Raw genomic sequence first — 15,510 nt, forward strand, 5'->3', positions numbered from 1 at the left:
CGTTTTCTCTTCCTCTTCACAATCAGAAAGTGCCTCACATAAAATCCTCTAAATATACATTGTAGTTATTACGTGAATAGCTAAATTGTTATGTCAACTTTGAATTCATGTGATTTACAATCTTTCTCAAGGGCCAAGTTAGAGAAGATGCCATCCATCCCTGAGGAGCCTGAGGTTCTGGAAAACGAGTTGGAAAGAAGAACCATGCCAGATTTTGTCAAGCCTCTGGCGGATGTGGAAGTAATCGAAGGGAAGGAAGCCGTGCTGAAATGCAAAGTGTCCGGCCTGCCCTACCCAACCATTGCCTGGTACCACAATGGCAAACGGATTGAGAGCAGCGAGGAGCGCAAAATGACTCAGCGTAAGCGGGCAACCAGATCACAAACCAATCAAAGGCCTCCCTGAAGGAAGTAAGGAAGAAATTTGCATGTGTTCTCCAGACAGGGATGTCCACAGTCTGGTCATCCGGGGCGCCTGCCACACTCACGGGGGCGTCTATAAGGCGGTCATCTCCAACAAAGTGGGCAAGTCGGCCTGCTATGCTCACCTCTACGTTACAGGTAGGGAGCTTTCTGAAGTTCTGCTTGAAAAGTTTTCAGGATTTTTTTCTGATGTTTTGTTTATTTAAACCAGATATTGTTCCTGACCCTCCTGATGGTCCTCCAGTTATTGAAGCCATCACAGGGAAAACCATAACCCTCAGCTGGAAGCGACCAAAGAGGCTCGACCCTTCACTGGGTAGGTTCTTTACTCAGCATATTTATTAGAAACGTTTTATCCAAAGAAGGAATGTCTATAAATATTTTACTACCACAGGTTTAGGTTTAAATTTAAGCTAGCTTCAGATGCCAATTATAGCCCGCATGTGTTTGATGTTTATATCTGGATCTTAAGCACCTCACTGTCTTTGGCTGTCACCCAGGTGACGTACATAAACAGCATGTGTACTTGCAGATGCCAGCTCGTTGCTGTTCATGGTCCAGCAGCAGCCTCTGGGATCTATCCAGTGGTCTGTTGCGGCTTCTAACTTGAAGGAAACAAATTACACTGTCACCTCCCTGTCCAAGGGAGTCCGTTATGCCTTCAGGGTCCTGACATCAACCGGGAAGACTCTGAGCAAACCTTCCCCCTCCACTGATCTGGTCCAGCTACTGGACAAAGGTACTACATCTGCTCCTGCTCCTGTCAAATCAGCTCTGAGGAGAAATAGAACATGTTGTTCAACCCTTTCCTTCTCCAGGGCCATATTTGAGGAAGGCGCCAGTTATTCTGGACAAACCCGACATTGTGTTTGTGGTGGAGAACCAACCTGCTAACGTCACTGTCACGCTGAACCATGTACATGCAGTGGTGACCTGGAAAAGGTTTGTTAATATCATAAACATGTTTCTTTTAATGACGTCACATCAAAAGTTAAGTATTAAATCTGAGTTACTAGAGAACCCCTACCGACTTCACTGTTATTGACACAAGGGTGTAAAGAAAATGGATGGATGGAGTTGTTACAGAATCAGATGTAGTTTCTCCATTTATTTTTGTACTGTCAGTTTTATGTAAAATACGTCTATTTTTAATCAAAGTTACATACCCCAGCTTTAACATGTTACAAGACATTTTGCTTCTTTGACATTGTGAACTAGTCATAGTAATTTTTTTTTATTATCATTTCTACCAGTGGTGGGTACCGCTAACTCAAATGTTAGCTGCGTTAATCCTAAAGCCCTAATCCTAAGAGCTAGCTCTGCTAATGCTAAATCGCAATACAAACATTGTGTTTAGCTAAATGCAGTTCAAAGAATATTTGCCCTGGAGTTAATTTTAAACTTCTGATTCAGTTAATTTTGATACAACTTACATGTTCTAACTATCTTAAAACATCAACACAGATGTTGAACTTTATTTTCTGGATACAAAATAGTCAGCTAAAGTATTGCTATAGAATTTATTTGGAAAAATAAATTCAAGAGAAGTTTGGTGCATTAAACGCTTTGAAAATAAACAAAAGCGCTGAGGGAAAAGTTTGTGCTAACAAGCTAATAGCCTTGCTAGCATCTCTTAGCATCTATGAAGAAAGTAGAGGCGCTAAGAAAGCATCTTTGCTTCCTTCAGAAGGGGAGTTGCATTGATTAACAGACTAGGAGTGTATGAGATGAGCATGCCAGACGACGATCAACATACCCTGAGGATCCAGCGGGTCAGGACCTCTGACATTGGCCAGCTGGTGGTCACCGCTAGCAACCAGTTTGGCAGCGACCTCTGCACACTGCAGCTGGCCATGGCAGGTCAGCTACCTCCAGCATTTAATCAAGAAGTCAGAAAACATCCTGCACCGCAGCTGTTTACCTCTTCGTCTTCTTCTGTAGTTCTTCCTAAATTTGAATCTATCATGGAGGACGTGGATGTGCACATTGGGGAAACTTCACGTCTGGCTGTGGTGGTGGAGGGGAAACCAGATCCAGATATTCTGTGGTTTAAGGTAATATTTCCCAATCTTTAAATACATTTTGGCATCATCAACTCTAGTTAATCTTTCTTGTTGTTCTGCTGCAGGATGATCTCCTTCTCTCTGAGAGCAGCCACTTCACGTTTGTGTATGACGACCCGGAATACTCCCTGGTCATCCTGAGTGCCAAGCAGGAGCACTCAGGCGTGTACACCTGCACCGCCAAGAATGTGGCTGGCTCCGTGTCCTGCAAGGCCGAGCTTACGGTTCACACAGGTGCAAAGTCGCATGTTGAAACAAGCTTGAAAACAAACGGCATGATTTAAATGCACAGAAAAGCAGCCTCTGTGTGAGATTTACAGCTTAGATGAAAGCCTGTCTTTGTGCTGCAGCAGATTCTACCCGTGTCAGCTAGTTGTTGTTGGAAATTGCTCTGTAAATCTGCTCCATATGGGAGAAACCACAAGGCGTTCTGCAGCTATAATATGAAACCATCTGTCACTGCTCTGACACACACTCACACACACACTGTATTAAACGCCTGTGTCTGTGCTTCATGCAGAGCGAAAAGCGGCAACTGAGCCAGTGGAGGACGAGGGGACCATTCTGAGGAAGATGAGGCATTTGACGGATTATTATGATGTTCACAAAGAGATAGGGAGGTGTGTGTGTGTGGAGGCGCACAGCTCCCCTCAGACATGGCAGGGGCAATGACATTAATAGTTGTGTGAGCGCTCAGGGTCGGCCTGAAGGGGGCGGGGGCTGCATATGATGGTCGGAGAGGGGATGGGTTTGAACCTGCTTCACAACAGCAGACAGAAAGGGAGATGACTCACCATCCTGTGTGGAGTGAATGCATTAGCTGGCAGATGATTTGTTTTGGTTCGTCTCGGTGGAGACGACCGTTTGCTGTGATTGGTGAAGCCTTTGAAAATGGAACACAGGCCAAAGCTGATTTTCGACTAGCAAAAAAGGAGCAATGGCAACAAATTCAGATAATTTCTTGCAACAAATAAAATGGAAAACAAAACATGATATTCTTTATTTTCATTGAAGGGTAGAAAATAATAAAATATATATAGAAAAAGAGGAAAACTATTGATAGGATGAACAAAGTCTGTTGACAAAAACAGCTGGAATATTATAGCAAGATGAAATGAGTTACAATCCAGAACAAAGTTCATAAAATACTTTCTGAGTTCTCAGCAGTAAGCTCCAACTCCCTAAGGACTTCTGGAGGAAAAAATCAATAAAAATCATGTTCAAGATGCAACTGGCAAAAAAGATGCAGTTTGATTCCCCCTTTCTAATGTTGCCCATATGGTCTGAATCACAACCAACCATCATATATCCAATCAGCCTCCTCTCTATGCCTCTTTGTATTTTCTGAATCCTAATTGCTGCCAAAATCAAGAAATCACATTAGAAAAACTAGGATTGACCTTATTGCTTTCAGGATGTGATGTAATCAGCTGTTCTGCTTATGAAAGCATTTGATTGGTCGGTTCTCAGCAAGCAGTTCCTCCTCCAGGTCTACTGCCTTTAAAGCTTCCTTGCTTTTTTGTTGTAAAGAAGAGGGCAAGAGAGGTGGCAGCTCTGAGCAACTCTGTCCATCGTCAGTCTCTAATTGTATCACCTTTGTAACAGGGGGGCCTTCTCCTATGTGAAGAGAGTGACGCTGAAGTCGGAAAAGGCAGATTTTGCGGCTAAATTCATCTCCGCCCGAGGAAAGAGGAAAGCTTTGGCCCTCAGGGAGATGGATCTGCTTTCTGAGCTGGACAATAACCACATCCTTTACTTTCATGATGCTTTTGAGAAGAAGAACATAGTGGTGCTCATCACAGAATTGTATCCTTTAATTACGACTTTCCAGGTCTTAATGTTGAGCTGCATTTGGAGAAAACATATTGATATCTTCCATTTTACCTACAGTGATGCTTCAGAATCTTTTTGATTCACTCCAAAATAAAAGTGTGCTTAAATAATTCTGTAAAGGTTGGAAACCATTGATTCTGATGAGCTCTGCAGTTCCCTGGAGGCATGAATGAAGCAGCCCAGCTTCTCTTCTCTGACTCATGGCTGCTGGGTGGAATTAGCAATAGATAGCATGTGTGGGAGTGTTGCTCATTTGTAATTCATCTCTCACAAAGTCGACTCTCGGCTCAGGTTTTCCCTCAACTGTTGTTTGAAGATGTCACGAAGAAATGTTGGAAAGGATGGCCAAGAAATCGACCGTCATGGAGAAGCTGGTTGGTGCTCCTCTGCTTGATGCACTGCAGTGATGTTATGTAACACTACTTTACAGATGATCCATTTTATCTTCCAATCTGCAGATTCGCAGCTGTGTCCAACAGATCTTGGAGGGGCTTAGATATCTGCACCAAAAAAATATAGCTCACCTTGATGTGAAGGTATCATTGCATCCCAAATGCTGTTTATTGAATTAGAGGTACATCAGAAGTGTGGTACTCAGAATTATTGTCTGAGGGTCAAGGTGAGGTCCAACAGATTTACTTTCAGAAGTGGAGCAATACAGCTTTCATCATTGATATACATACATGTAAAACTTTATTATAAATTCCTGGGGGGCGGGGGGTTAAATTGGGGAAAAAAGGAGAAAAGAAATGTATAAAGGTAGGGAAAGGCTTAAAAGGAAAGAATAAGAAAACCAGAGGGCATAGAGAGAAGACAAGTCAACACCATAGAAGTCTCTACGCCTACAGAAAGAGAGAAAACAAAACCAAGAAACCACAGCAACAAACAATGTATTAATTAGTAAGCACTTCCTAATCATACTCTGTCTGCATTTAAATCCTCTTTAGCCTGAAAACATTTTAATGGCCAGTCCAGGAAGTGACCTCATCCGCATATGTGACTTTGGGAATGCCATCAAATTGGACACTTCAGAGGACTATTACTGCAAATACGGCACACCGGAGTACGTTGCTCCAGAGATCATTAATCAAACTCCAGTTTCCATAGCCACAGACATATGGTAAGCCAGCTGTCTCCGAATCCAGATAAATGACTCCTCACTCTGTTAGCATGATTAGCATGTTGTAATCCACTTCCTGTTCTCCACAGGCCTGTCGGAGTCATCACTTATCTCTGGTATGTTCTGGAGCTTCCAGTTTAGTCCTGAAATATGACAAATTCAGAGTAAAAGATCCCTGACGTCTTCTGATTCTAGTCTGACTGGGGTGTCTCCGTTTGCCGGTGAGAATGACAGAGCCACCGCGCTGAACATCAGGAACTACAATGTGGCGTTTGAGGAGGGCATGTTTTCAGAGATCTGCAAAGAGGCCAAAGGATTCGTCATCAAGCTTCTGGTGGTGGACAGGCTGTGAGTATCTTGTAGATCTAATCAGAGCCAGTCATAGAATTTGAGCCTTTACTATGCCTTAAAGGCATACCTTGTATAATAGACTGTATAATACCGGTACAGTGGACCCCGGTTTATTCACAGTATATTAATCGCAGATTTTTTGGTGGAAGGTAACTCCAAATCATTGGTGGAAATTTTGCCTAGATATTTTTGTAGACCATATCTAATATTTTCAAAAGATAATGTTACCTGACATGCTATTGGCTGGTGTTTGCAAAACAACCAATCCAGGAGTGCCAGTCATTTTCTTCTGCACTGATTGGCTGTACATCCAAGAGCAAATCAGAGAAGATATTAGCTTTCATGCTGTGGTAGTACTGAGATTGTTTCAACAATTGATATCTTAAGGTATATTTAGTGTTTGAACTATTAAAATAGGCAGTTAGAAGCATCGTTAGAGGTGGGGGTTTGAGCTGTTTGCAAAAATTTAGCTGCTTGCAGGGGCTGTTGTTGATAACCCCCACAAATATCAAGGGTCCTCCGTATATACCTCTGATTTGCATGTAACTGTACATGGCTGTACATGGTTTTAATTTATATTAAAAGTGTGGTGTTCATTTATATTCTGCCCCCTTTATTTGAATACTCCTTAATAAAATCCAGTACAAACAATTGCCTTCAAAAGTCAGTGAGTAAAGAGAGTCCAGCGGTTGGTGCTAAATAGATTGGATTGAGCTAATGCAATGGCCGAGTCAAAGTCCAAGCCAAAATCAATTAGAGAATTTGTGGACACACTTGTTCATCAAAATCTTAATGTGTTACATCCATTTTACAATGGCTGGGCACTCAGTTTGTAAAGGTATGTCCCAAAAGATACAGTCTGTTGACTCTGGTGGTCTGCAGGTGTGCATGCCACACTTTTCAGATTTTTTTCGAAACCTAAAACCATGCCCAGTTTTTATTGCACCACACTGTAAATCATTTTTGGTTTTATCTTTTATCATTCCACTTTCAGGAGGCCAAATGCTATAGAGTGCCTTCGTCATCCTTGGTTCAAGGTGAGCCATTATTTTAAAAAGTAATTCCCATGATAAGATTTATTTATATCATTGCTGAAAGTCAATCACAATCCCTCTGTTTGCCTTACAGTCACCTACAAATAAGAGCATTAGCACGTCTATGCTAAAGCAGGTTATTGCTAGAAGGTGCTGGCAGGTAAGACGAATGTCAGATTGTTACATTTGTAAATCAATAATGTGGACATAAAGAAACTCCAAGGTGGAATTGCCATTAAAATAAAAAAAACATTTTCTCTTCATTGAAGTTACTAGAATAATCACAACAAAGCCATGAATACTTCAGTGTCTCCACTAAGTTGTTTGTTTCACCCACAAATGCATTGTCCTTACAAATTTGAAGTGATATAAACTTTCCAGTAGTATACGAGATTTATTTCCACAAAGCATTACTACAACAAAGTCCAAACACAGATTTCATGTTGTTTACACACCAGATGTAATGATTCCAGATGTTTGTGTTGATTATTTCCAGCGTTCCCTTATCAGCTATAAATCCAAAATGGCATTGAGGTCCATCCCAGAGCTCCTCAAAGACTCCTCCAGCCATGTTTCAATCGCTGTTGCTCGTCATTTGAAGGAAAGCTCCCCGCCTCCTTCTTCCTCGTCCGATTCAGACGCAGACGTGGATGAGCTTCCATTTATTCCGATGCCCCTGTCCTTGGTTTTCTCTGGATCCAGGGTCTCACTTAATGAGATTCCAGGGGACGAGGATGTCAGATGGCCGACTGTCTATGTTAATAGTACAAGGATAAAGGAAAATATGGATGTAGATGGTTCTACGGCAGAGGGAAATAAAAACATTACAGATGAAGTGGAAACTCAAAATGAGGAGAGAACAGGAAAGGCTAAACGAGAAGACCTGAAGAAAGGATCAAGCATAGAGTCTAATGAAGCACAGACAAGAGCCAGGAGGGCTACCATGAGGAGAGGCAGCTCTGCTGATTCAGCTCTGCTTCTCCACATAGACCCGGAGGAAGGAAATGCAAATGAAGACTCAGGGGCAGGTACGAAGAGCCTAAAAAAGGCAGTTTCTATGGAACTGCCCAATCGAAGCCCGAGCCCAGGGGCTACAAAGTTAAGTCAGGAAGATTATACCTTAAAACTTGAGCTAATGAGGCAACGGCTGCTCAGGGGAGGAAGCGTTGATAAAAAAATGAGCGGCCTACGGGGGCCGCTGTTTGAAACCCTTGGCATAGATGAGGAAAGGCAGACGGGGTCTCTTGAGAGAAGTTTGAGAAGATCCAGAGCAGGACTCTCAACACTTACCAGAGCAGCATCTTCTGAAAGGTCAGGAGATGACACACCAAAGACCAAGGTTTTTTGTAAAAGTGTTTCCTTCTCACAGGGGGATTCAGAGCCCATGCCCCTGCACCGTAGGTTTGGAGCCCCCTTAGAGATTCCATCTGCTTCCACTGCTAAGACAGAAGGGAAGAAACTGCAGGAGGCTATTTCAATGTCTCTGCTGACTGAACAAGCAACACTGGAGTCTGAATCAACCTCACCCAAAGAAAAAGCTTCCTTTGCTTTCCCAGCAACAGAAAAAATGGATCAAGAGCAAAACAATTGCAATGTGGAAGGTTCAGATATAGATGAAGCAACAGAGAAAAGGACCAAAGCAGATTGTGAAACATCTATTATTACTTCTAAAATTGCTAGAGAAGCGACAGAGAAAGATAACAGCATGAATGAAAAGTTTAGAGTTTCCGTACTATCTCAAACATCGACCAAGGGCCAATCAAAATCCCTTGCTGCTGCACACAAACCAAATGACTCAAAATCCTCAGATACATCTTCCTTGCCTGAACATTCAGCTGTATTTGCCAAAGTAGCAACAGGAGACAGACATGCTGGTTCTTCTTCCTCGTCTTCAAACCCCGATCTTACCATCATCCCTCGGCAACCCGTTCTCAGAACAGACATCAAAGACATTGATTCAGTGGAAATTTTTGAGGCTAAGTTTAAGAAGCGTGAGTCATCCTTAACCCGTGGCCTCCGCAAACTGACCAGAAACAAGTCTGAGGAGAAATCCCCGGTGTTGAGCCGAAAGACTGTTGAAGGGGGTGAGGACATTTACAGGCCAGGGCCGAGAGGGGCGCCACTTGAAATAGCATCTAAGGGAATTCCAGAGAAATCTAAATCTGTCCAAGACTTAAGAGAGGTAGATCAGGAAACAGGCCTTAGTCTGATCGGGAGGTTTTCATTGAAAGGCAAGAGGTCAACATCTACTGAGAAAAAGGAGGAAAAGCAACCAAATGTACAAGAAACTGCTGTAAGTAAGAGGGTTTCATGGGCTATTGGTCGTAGTAAGTCTCTGGACACAAAGGATCTGGATGCTGCTGGAGGAAGAAAGCAGTCTGAAGAGCGACAATCTGGGAAAGCTGAGGAGTCCTCGGTTTCTGCCATGAGACGAAAGTTTGAGTCCAAAGTGGCAGGAATCTCTGCAAAATTTAGGAGCCAATCAGAGGAGAGGAAGGCTAAAGAGACTGGAGGTAGTCAGAAAGACCTTGAGCAAAGGGATCTCAAGAAGGAATCCCCTGTTCTTGCAATACGTCACAAGTTTGAGAACAAAGTGGTGGGAATATCCTCAAAAATCCGCAGTCAGTCAGAAGAAAGGAAAGTAGATGGAGAGGGTAGGAACACACCTCTGTTTGCTCGGCACCGTCATTCCCACTCTGAAGGTCGTGGACTCAAAGGGATGGGTATCCCTGAAAATCAACTGGCAAAACAAACCGGTGCTGCTGCATCAAAGGAATCCATTGAGTCCACCTCCAGCATCCATTCTGATAAAGCCTTAGAGAGTGACAGACGGTCGCGGTGGGACCGGTGGGGCTTAACCAGGACCAGGAGAGACAAAACTCCCTCCCAGTCTGACTTACCCTCAACTGCACCCAAAGAGGAAGGTCTGACAAAAAGCCAGCAGTTCATCCGCTCTGCTTCTGATTTTGCTCCAGTGTTCCACATCAAACTAAAGGACCATGTCCTATTAGAATGGGAAGCTGTGACTCTTAGTTGCCTTCCAGCTGGCAGTCCACACCCAGAGATTACCTGGATGAAGGGTAACCTTAACTCCAGAAGAGACTGATCTGTACAACTGAAATCCATTTAAACAGTGAGACTGATTTCTTTTCCGTTTTCCCACATTCCAGATCGGAAACTTTTAGAGGTGACAGACAACCGGATCAAGCTGCTGAACCACCCAGATGGCAGGCAGCTTCTTACCATTCAGAAGTGCAGCCACAGAGACGCTGGGGTGTATGAATGCGTTGCTACCAACCCAATCGCTACTGTCACCACCTCCTGCACGCTTTCTATAGCTTGTAAGTGGTTTCTGTTTTCCCAAAACTAGTGAAATACATTGTATGGATATGCTACTAGATTGGGGATTTGGGAATGCTAAAATGCATGCACAAGTTTGCAAATTACAACATGCTGAGCTTTCCTCACAGAGGAGCAACCCACTCATTTACATTTCAAAGACATACAGTCATTTTCCTAATGACACATTTTATATTATCAAATTTTAATTGCGCCGAGATTGGTATGAATGCAACTGACAAGAATATGAACGGCAGCAGATTAGCTGTATGGAAGATTAACCTAATGGAGTTTTACTTTTCCAATATTTAGCACCTAATTAAAACAAATCTTTTTTTGCTGTTGTATTGATGATGATTGAAATTATCTTCTGTGGCTCATATCCAAACAATAAACCATGGAAATGAGACTAAAACATAATGATAGCATTTTAAGACTGGAAAATAATTAATCTGATCAAAATAACTGTAGTGGTTCATTTATTATTGACCTAATTACCGTAAGTTAATGCTATTTTTTTTTTCTTTTCTGATCCTACAAAATCATTTAAGGATAATTTCATTGGGGAATTGAGCTGCTATGTAAAGTTTTTTCCACAGATTTTCCTTACTGGTGCTGGGTAAAGCAAATAACATAATTAATATGTCTGCAGAAGAAGAGGACAACAACAAGTAAAGCTTGATTTATTTAGAGACGGACGATAAAATTCCATCATTTCAGCAACCATACGTCTCTTCATGGCGTTCATGCACACCTCTGAAATTTTATAACTGTGGAAAAACATGGCAGATAAGCAAGAGCTCCTCTTGGTGGAGGTTCACAAAGACAAAACATCTTAATGATTTTGATATCATGTATTGCACATCTTTAGATACACTAGGTGGTGTAACTTCTGTTCCTGTTCTGACCAGAATTGGTACTCTAATGTGCGTGGCTTTCTGATTCTTCTTTAGTTTCTCTGTTCCAGAGCTGAAGAAACTGCCTCCACCTAGTTTTGAAAACTCTAAACAAGCAGCTTTCTATTTAGCTACATTCTTTATTCTCTCCAACAACTTTTAAATATGTATTTGACTCACAAGTATTGATTGCCTTATAGTGATTCTTAAATATCCTTAATCTTTTTTTAGTTTATGTTCCTGTTAAGCACTTTATGTATTGATGGTGCTCTACAAATAAAATTGGCATAGCCGAGGTTAAAGAACTTGTTAGCCTCTGAAATATAGTAATTACTGCGGTACTTTTTAACTGTAGGCTTATATTTATAAGGCTTATTTCTGAAAAGTCTGTCCTTTGATGACTCATCAGTGTAATTGGTGTAAAAACAGCTTGACTTAAATGTTGGCTACTTTCACTATGTGTGTGCCAGAAGAAAGAAAATAGGTTTCATTTAGAAATTGCATAAAATGGCATTATTGGACTTTTTTTTCTTAAGGTTTTGTTGGCTCTAGTGGCCTTTATTTGAAAGTAGTTCAACAAGAAAGAGGGTAGTATGAGAGGGGGAAGACGTGGCAAATGTCGCCAAGCCGAGAATCAAACCTGCGATCACCGCCATAAGTGCTTTGTCCTTGCTCCACCACAGCACTCCACTATTGGACATTTTTAACATTCTAGCATAAAACCTGCTAAAAATTAAGAAATGCTCATTGCCATTTTTAATAAATACTTGCCTGATTTGTTGGGTTTTTTTCCTCCATCACTTCTCCCATTTTTCACTCAAGCTGTTCCAAAGCGACCCGGAACCCCTGAAGTAGCTCAGACCTACAACAACACGGCTCTGGTTCTGTGGAAGCCGTCGGACACAAAATCTCCCTGCAGCTATTCTCTGGAACGGAGAAGCGAAGGTGAGCAAGTCGGAAAACATCCTTGCAGCGTCTGGGATGAAATGCCTGTTTTATTTGTGTGCTACTGTCAGTAACATGGAGAGGTAACAGTGAATCATTTCAGGCCCAGAGCTGGTGTTTGACAAGCTCTGAATATGGAGGATTCTGTTGGGAAATGAGCTCCCCGATCCATAAAGAGTGTCTTAATGACATCCAATGAGTCAGCTTCCAAGTGGATAATGGTTTTAGCAGAGCTTTCTATCTTCACTCTGAATCAGCACTGGAGTGCGCTGGTTACAGATACAGATACTTCATGGTTGCTAGGCAGAATAGAAGAGTCTGGAATGTGGTTTCAGCCTCCATCCATCCATCCATCCATTTTCTTCCGCTTCATCCGGGGTCGGGTCGTGGGGCAGCAACTTAAGGAGGGAGGCCCAGAATTCCCTCTCCCCAGCCAGTTCTTCTAGCTCCTCCGGAGGAATCCCAAGGCATTCCCAGGCCAGCCGAGAGACATAGTCCCTCCAGCGTGTCCTGGGTCTTCCCCGGGGCCTCCTCCCAGCGGGACGTGCCCGGAACACCTCACCAGGGAGGCGTCCAGGAGGCATCCTGACCAGATGCCTGAGCCACCTCAGCTGGAGGAGCAGCGGCGCTACTCTCAGTCCCTCCCAGATGACCGAGCTTCTCACCCTATCTCTAAGGGAGAGCCCAGCCACCCTGCGGAGAAAACCCATTTCGGCCGCTTGTATCCATGACCTCGTTCTTTTGGTCATGACCCAAAATTCATGACCATAGATGAAGGTGGGAACGCAGATCGACCGGTAAATTGAGAGCTTCGCTTTTTGACTCAGCTCTCTCTTCACCACAACAGACCGGTACAGCGCCCGCTTCATGACAGACGCTGCACCAATCCACCTGTCGATCTCCCACTCCCTCCTTCCCTCATTTGTGAACAAGATCCCCAGATACTTAAACTCCTCCACTTGGGGCAGGACACCCTCCATGTGCCGGAGAAGGCACTCTACCCTTTCCTGGCTCAAGACCATGGCCTCGGATTTGGAGACACTGATCCCCATCCCGGCCGCTTCACACTCGGCTGCGAACCACTCCAGCGAGAGCTGCAGATCACCACCTGATGAAGCCAACAGGACCACATCATCCGCAAAAAGCAGAGATGTGATCCTAAGGCCACCAAAACGGATCCCCTCAACACCTCGGCTGCACCTAGAAATTATCTCCATAAAAGTAATGAACAGAACCGGTGACAAGGGGCAGCCTTGACGGAGTCCAACTCTCACGGGAAATGAGCCCGACTTAGTGCCGGCAATGTGGACCAGACTCTGACACCGGTCATACAGGGACCTGACAGCTCGTATCAAAGGGCCCTGTACCCCATACTCCAGGAGAACCCCCCACCCACAGGGCTCCCCGAGGGACACTGTCGAACGCCTTCTCCAAGTCCACAAAACACATGTAGACTGGTTGGGCGAACTCCCATGCACCCTTCAGGACCCTGCTGAGCGTGTAGAGCCGGTCCAGTGTTCCACGACCAGGATAAAAAGCAGACTGCTCTTCCTGAATCCGAGGATCAACTATCCGACAGACCCTCCTCTCCAGGACCCCTGAATAGACCTTACCAGGGAGGCTTAAGAGTGTGACCCCCTGTAATTGGAGCACACCCTCCGATCCCCCTTTTTGAACAGGGGGACCACCACCCCAGTCTGCCAATCCAGAGGAACTGCCCCCGATGTCCATGCAATGTTGCAGAGCCGCATCAACCAACACAACCCTACAAGAATCCTGAGCCTTAAGCAACTCCAGGCGGATCTCACCCACCCCTGGGGCCCTGCCACCGAGGAGCTTTTTTACTACCTCGGTGACCTCGTCCCCAGAGATTGGAGAGCCCAACCCAGAGTCCTCAGGCTCAGCTTCCTCAATGGAAGGCATGTTGGTGGGATTGAGGAGGTCTTTGAAGTATTCCGCCCACCGGCCCACAACGTACCGAGTCGAAGTCAGCAGCACACCATCCCCACTATAAACAGTGTTGGTGCTGCACTGCTTCCCCCTCCTGAGACGCCAGATGGTAGACCAGAATCACCTTGAAGCCGTATGGAAGTCGTTCTCTATGGCCTCTCCAAGCTCCTCCCATGCCCGAGTTTTTGCCTCAGCAACCACCCGAGCCGCATTCCGCTTTGCCTGCCGATACCCATCAGCTGCTTCTGGAGTCCCACAGGCCAAAAAGACCTGATAGGACTCCTTCTTCAGCCTGACAGCATCCCTCATCAGGGGCGCGTTAAAGGGGTGAAAAGTGATGACAATTCTAGGGGCCCTGACCATCAGGGGGCCCTCCATAATTTAATTATTTATATTTTGTTCATAGAAATAAAATGAAAAAATTGGGGTCCTGTCAAATACAAAATTAATCGTATTGTATTTTCAAAAATTGTTTTTAGCAGTAAATTTTATGTTACCCCTCCCAGACCAAAAAACACACATCCGTTTTTGCCCTGAACTCCCCCCTGGATCTGCATGAAATGGTTCGTTCCTGCTTGGAGCGCTTGAGTGTGACATTGACCCTCACCGAAGATGTCCAATGGGCTCAAGGGTGTCCGCCGCGACAGGCACCGACAACCTTGCAGCCAGACGTTCCCAGCAGACCCTTACTACACATTTGGGCCTGCCAGGTCTGACCGGCATCCTCCCCCACCACCGGAGCCTACTCACCACCAGGTAGTGGTCAGTGGACAGCTCCGCCCCTCTCTTCACCTGAGTGTCCAAGATATACGGCCGCAGATCCGATGAAACGATGACAAAGTCGATCATCGAACTGCGACCTAGGGTGTCCTGGTGCCAAGTGCACATATGGACACCCTTATGCCTGAACATGGTGTCCGTTATGGATAATCTGTGACGAGCACAGAAGTCCAACAACGGAACACCACTAGAGTTCAGATTATGTGTGAGGTTTCAGCCTCTAATTTTTTTAATATTTCAAGTGGCATGTTTTCTTCCTTATGTCTCTTTATCTTCATGTTCTTTTCTTCTTTTTGACTTCCTGCCATCGTCCTTGTGTACTTTCTTACTTCTCTCCTTATTTCATTACTCATGTTCTTACATCCTTCCATTTAAGTTGTCTTTTATCCTCCCTTCTATGTATCACTCCAACTTTTTCATTTGACTTGTATTCTTCCTTTCTTCTCATTTTGTTTCCTTCCATCCTTGTCTTTGTCTAATTCAATTTTTCTCTTTTCTTATTCCCTGTCTTCCTTCTTCCTTGTTTCCTCGTCACTTTCTTCTACATTTCTTGATGCATTTCATTCTTGTTTTCTTCTTTCCTTTGTTCCTCTCTTCCTTCCTCCCTCTTCCCTCTTTCCTTCTTTCCTTCTGTCAGTCATTGCATTTTTTTCCTACTTTGTTTTGTTATTTTCTTCCTCTTGTCTTTACTTGATTCTGTTGTTTTCTTTCATTTTGTCATTGTTTGTTCTATTTTTCATTTCTTAGTGTCATCCTTTCTATTTTTGCATCCTTTCT

General features: G+C 44.0%; 1 protein-coding gene across 1 annotated transcript in view; it reads left to right on the forward strand.

Moving 5' to 3' along the window:
• Positions 1-15,510, forward strand: part of spega (striated muscle enriched protein kinase a) — a 48,713-nt gene that overhangs the window by 27,879 nt on the left and 5,324 nt on the right. The window contains exons 15-34 of the mRNA XM_014990523.2: positions 132-361; positions 441-560; positions 634-738; positions 955-1,161; positions 1,241-1,364; positions 2,110-2,282; positions 2,364-2,476; positions 2,551-2,719; positions 3,006-3,105; positions 4,091-4,291; positions 4,635-4,692; positions 4,777-4,854; positions 5,266-5,438; positions 5,528-5,554; positions 5,634-5,786; positions 6,784-6,826; positions 6,918-6,983; positions 7,320-9,903; positions 9,994-10,164; positions 11,881-12,003. Of these exons, the coding sequence (XP_014846009.2) occupies positions 132-361; positions 441-560; positions 634-738; positions 955-1,161; positions 1,241-1,364; positions 2,110-2,282; positions 2,364-2,476; positions 2,551-2,719; positions 3,006-3,105; positions 4,091-4,291; positions 4,635-4,692; positions 4,777-4,854; positions 5,266-5,438; positions 5,528-5,554; positions 5,634-5,786; positions 6,784-6,826; positions 6,918-6,983; positions 7,320-9,903; positions 9,994-10,164; positions 11,881-12,003 (5,018 nt within the window). The remainder of the gene's footprint in view (positions 1-131; positions 362-440; positions 561-633; positions 739-954; positions 1,162-1,240; positions 1,365-2,109; positions 2,283-2,363; positions 2,477-2,550; positions 2,720-3,005; positions 3,106-4,090; positions 4,292-4,634; positions 4,693-4,776; positions 4,855-5,265; positions 5,439-5,527; positions 5,555-5,633; positions 5,787-6,783; positions 6,827-6,917; positions 6,984-7,319; positions 9,904-9,993; positions 10,165-11,880; positions 12,004-15,510) is intronic.

Source organism: Poecilia mexicana, unplaced genomic scaffold, assembly GCF_051168715.1.
Source record: "Poecilia mexicana isolate PSO_F unplaced genomic scaffold, ASM5116871v1 scaffold_2, whole genome shotgun sequence".
NCBI lineage: Eukaryota > Metazoa > Chordata > Actinopteri > Cyprinodontiformes > Poeciliidae > Poecilia > Poecilia mexicana.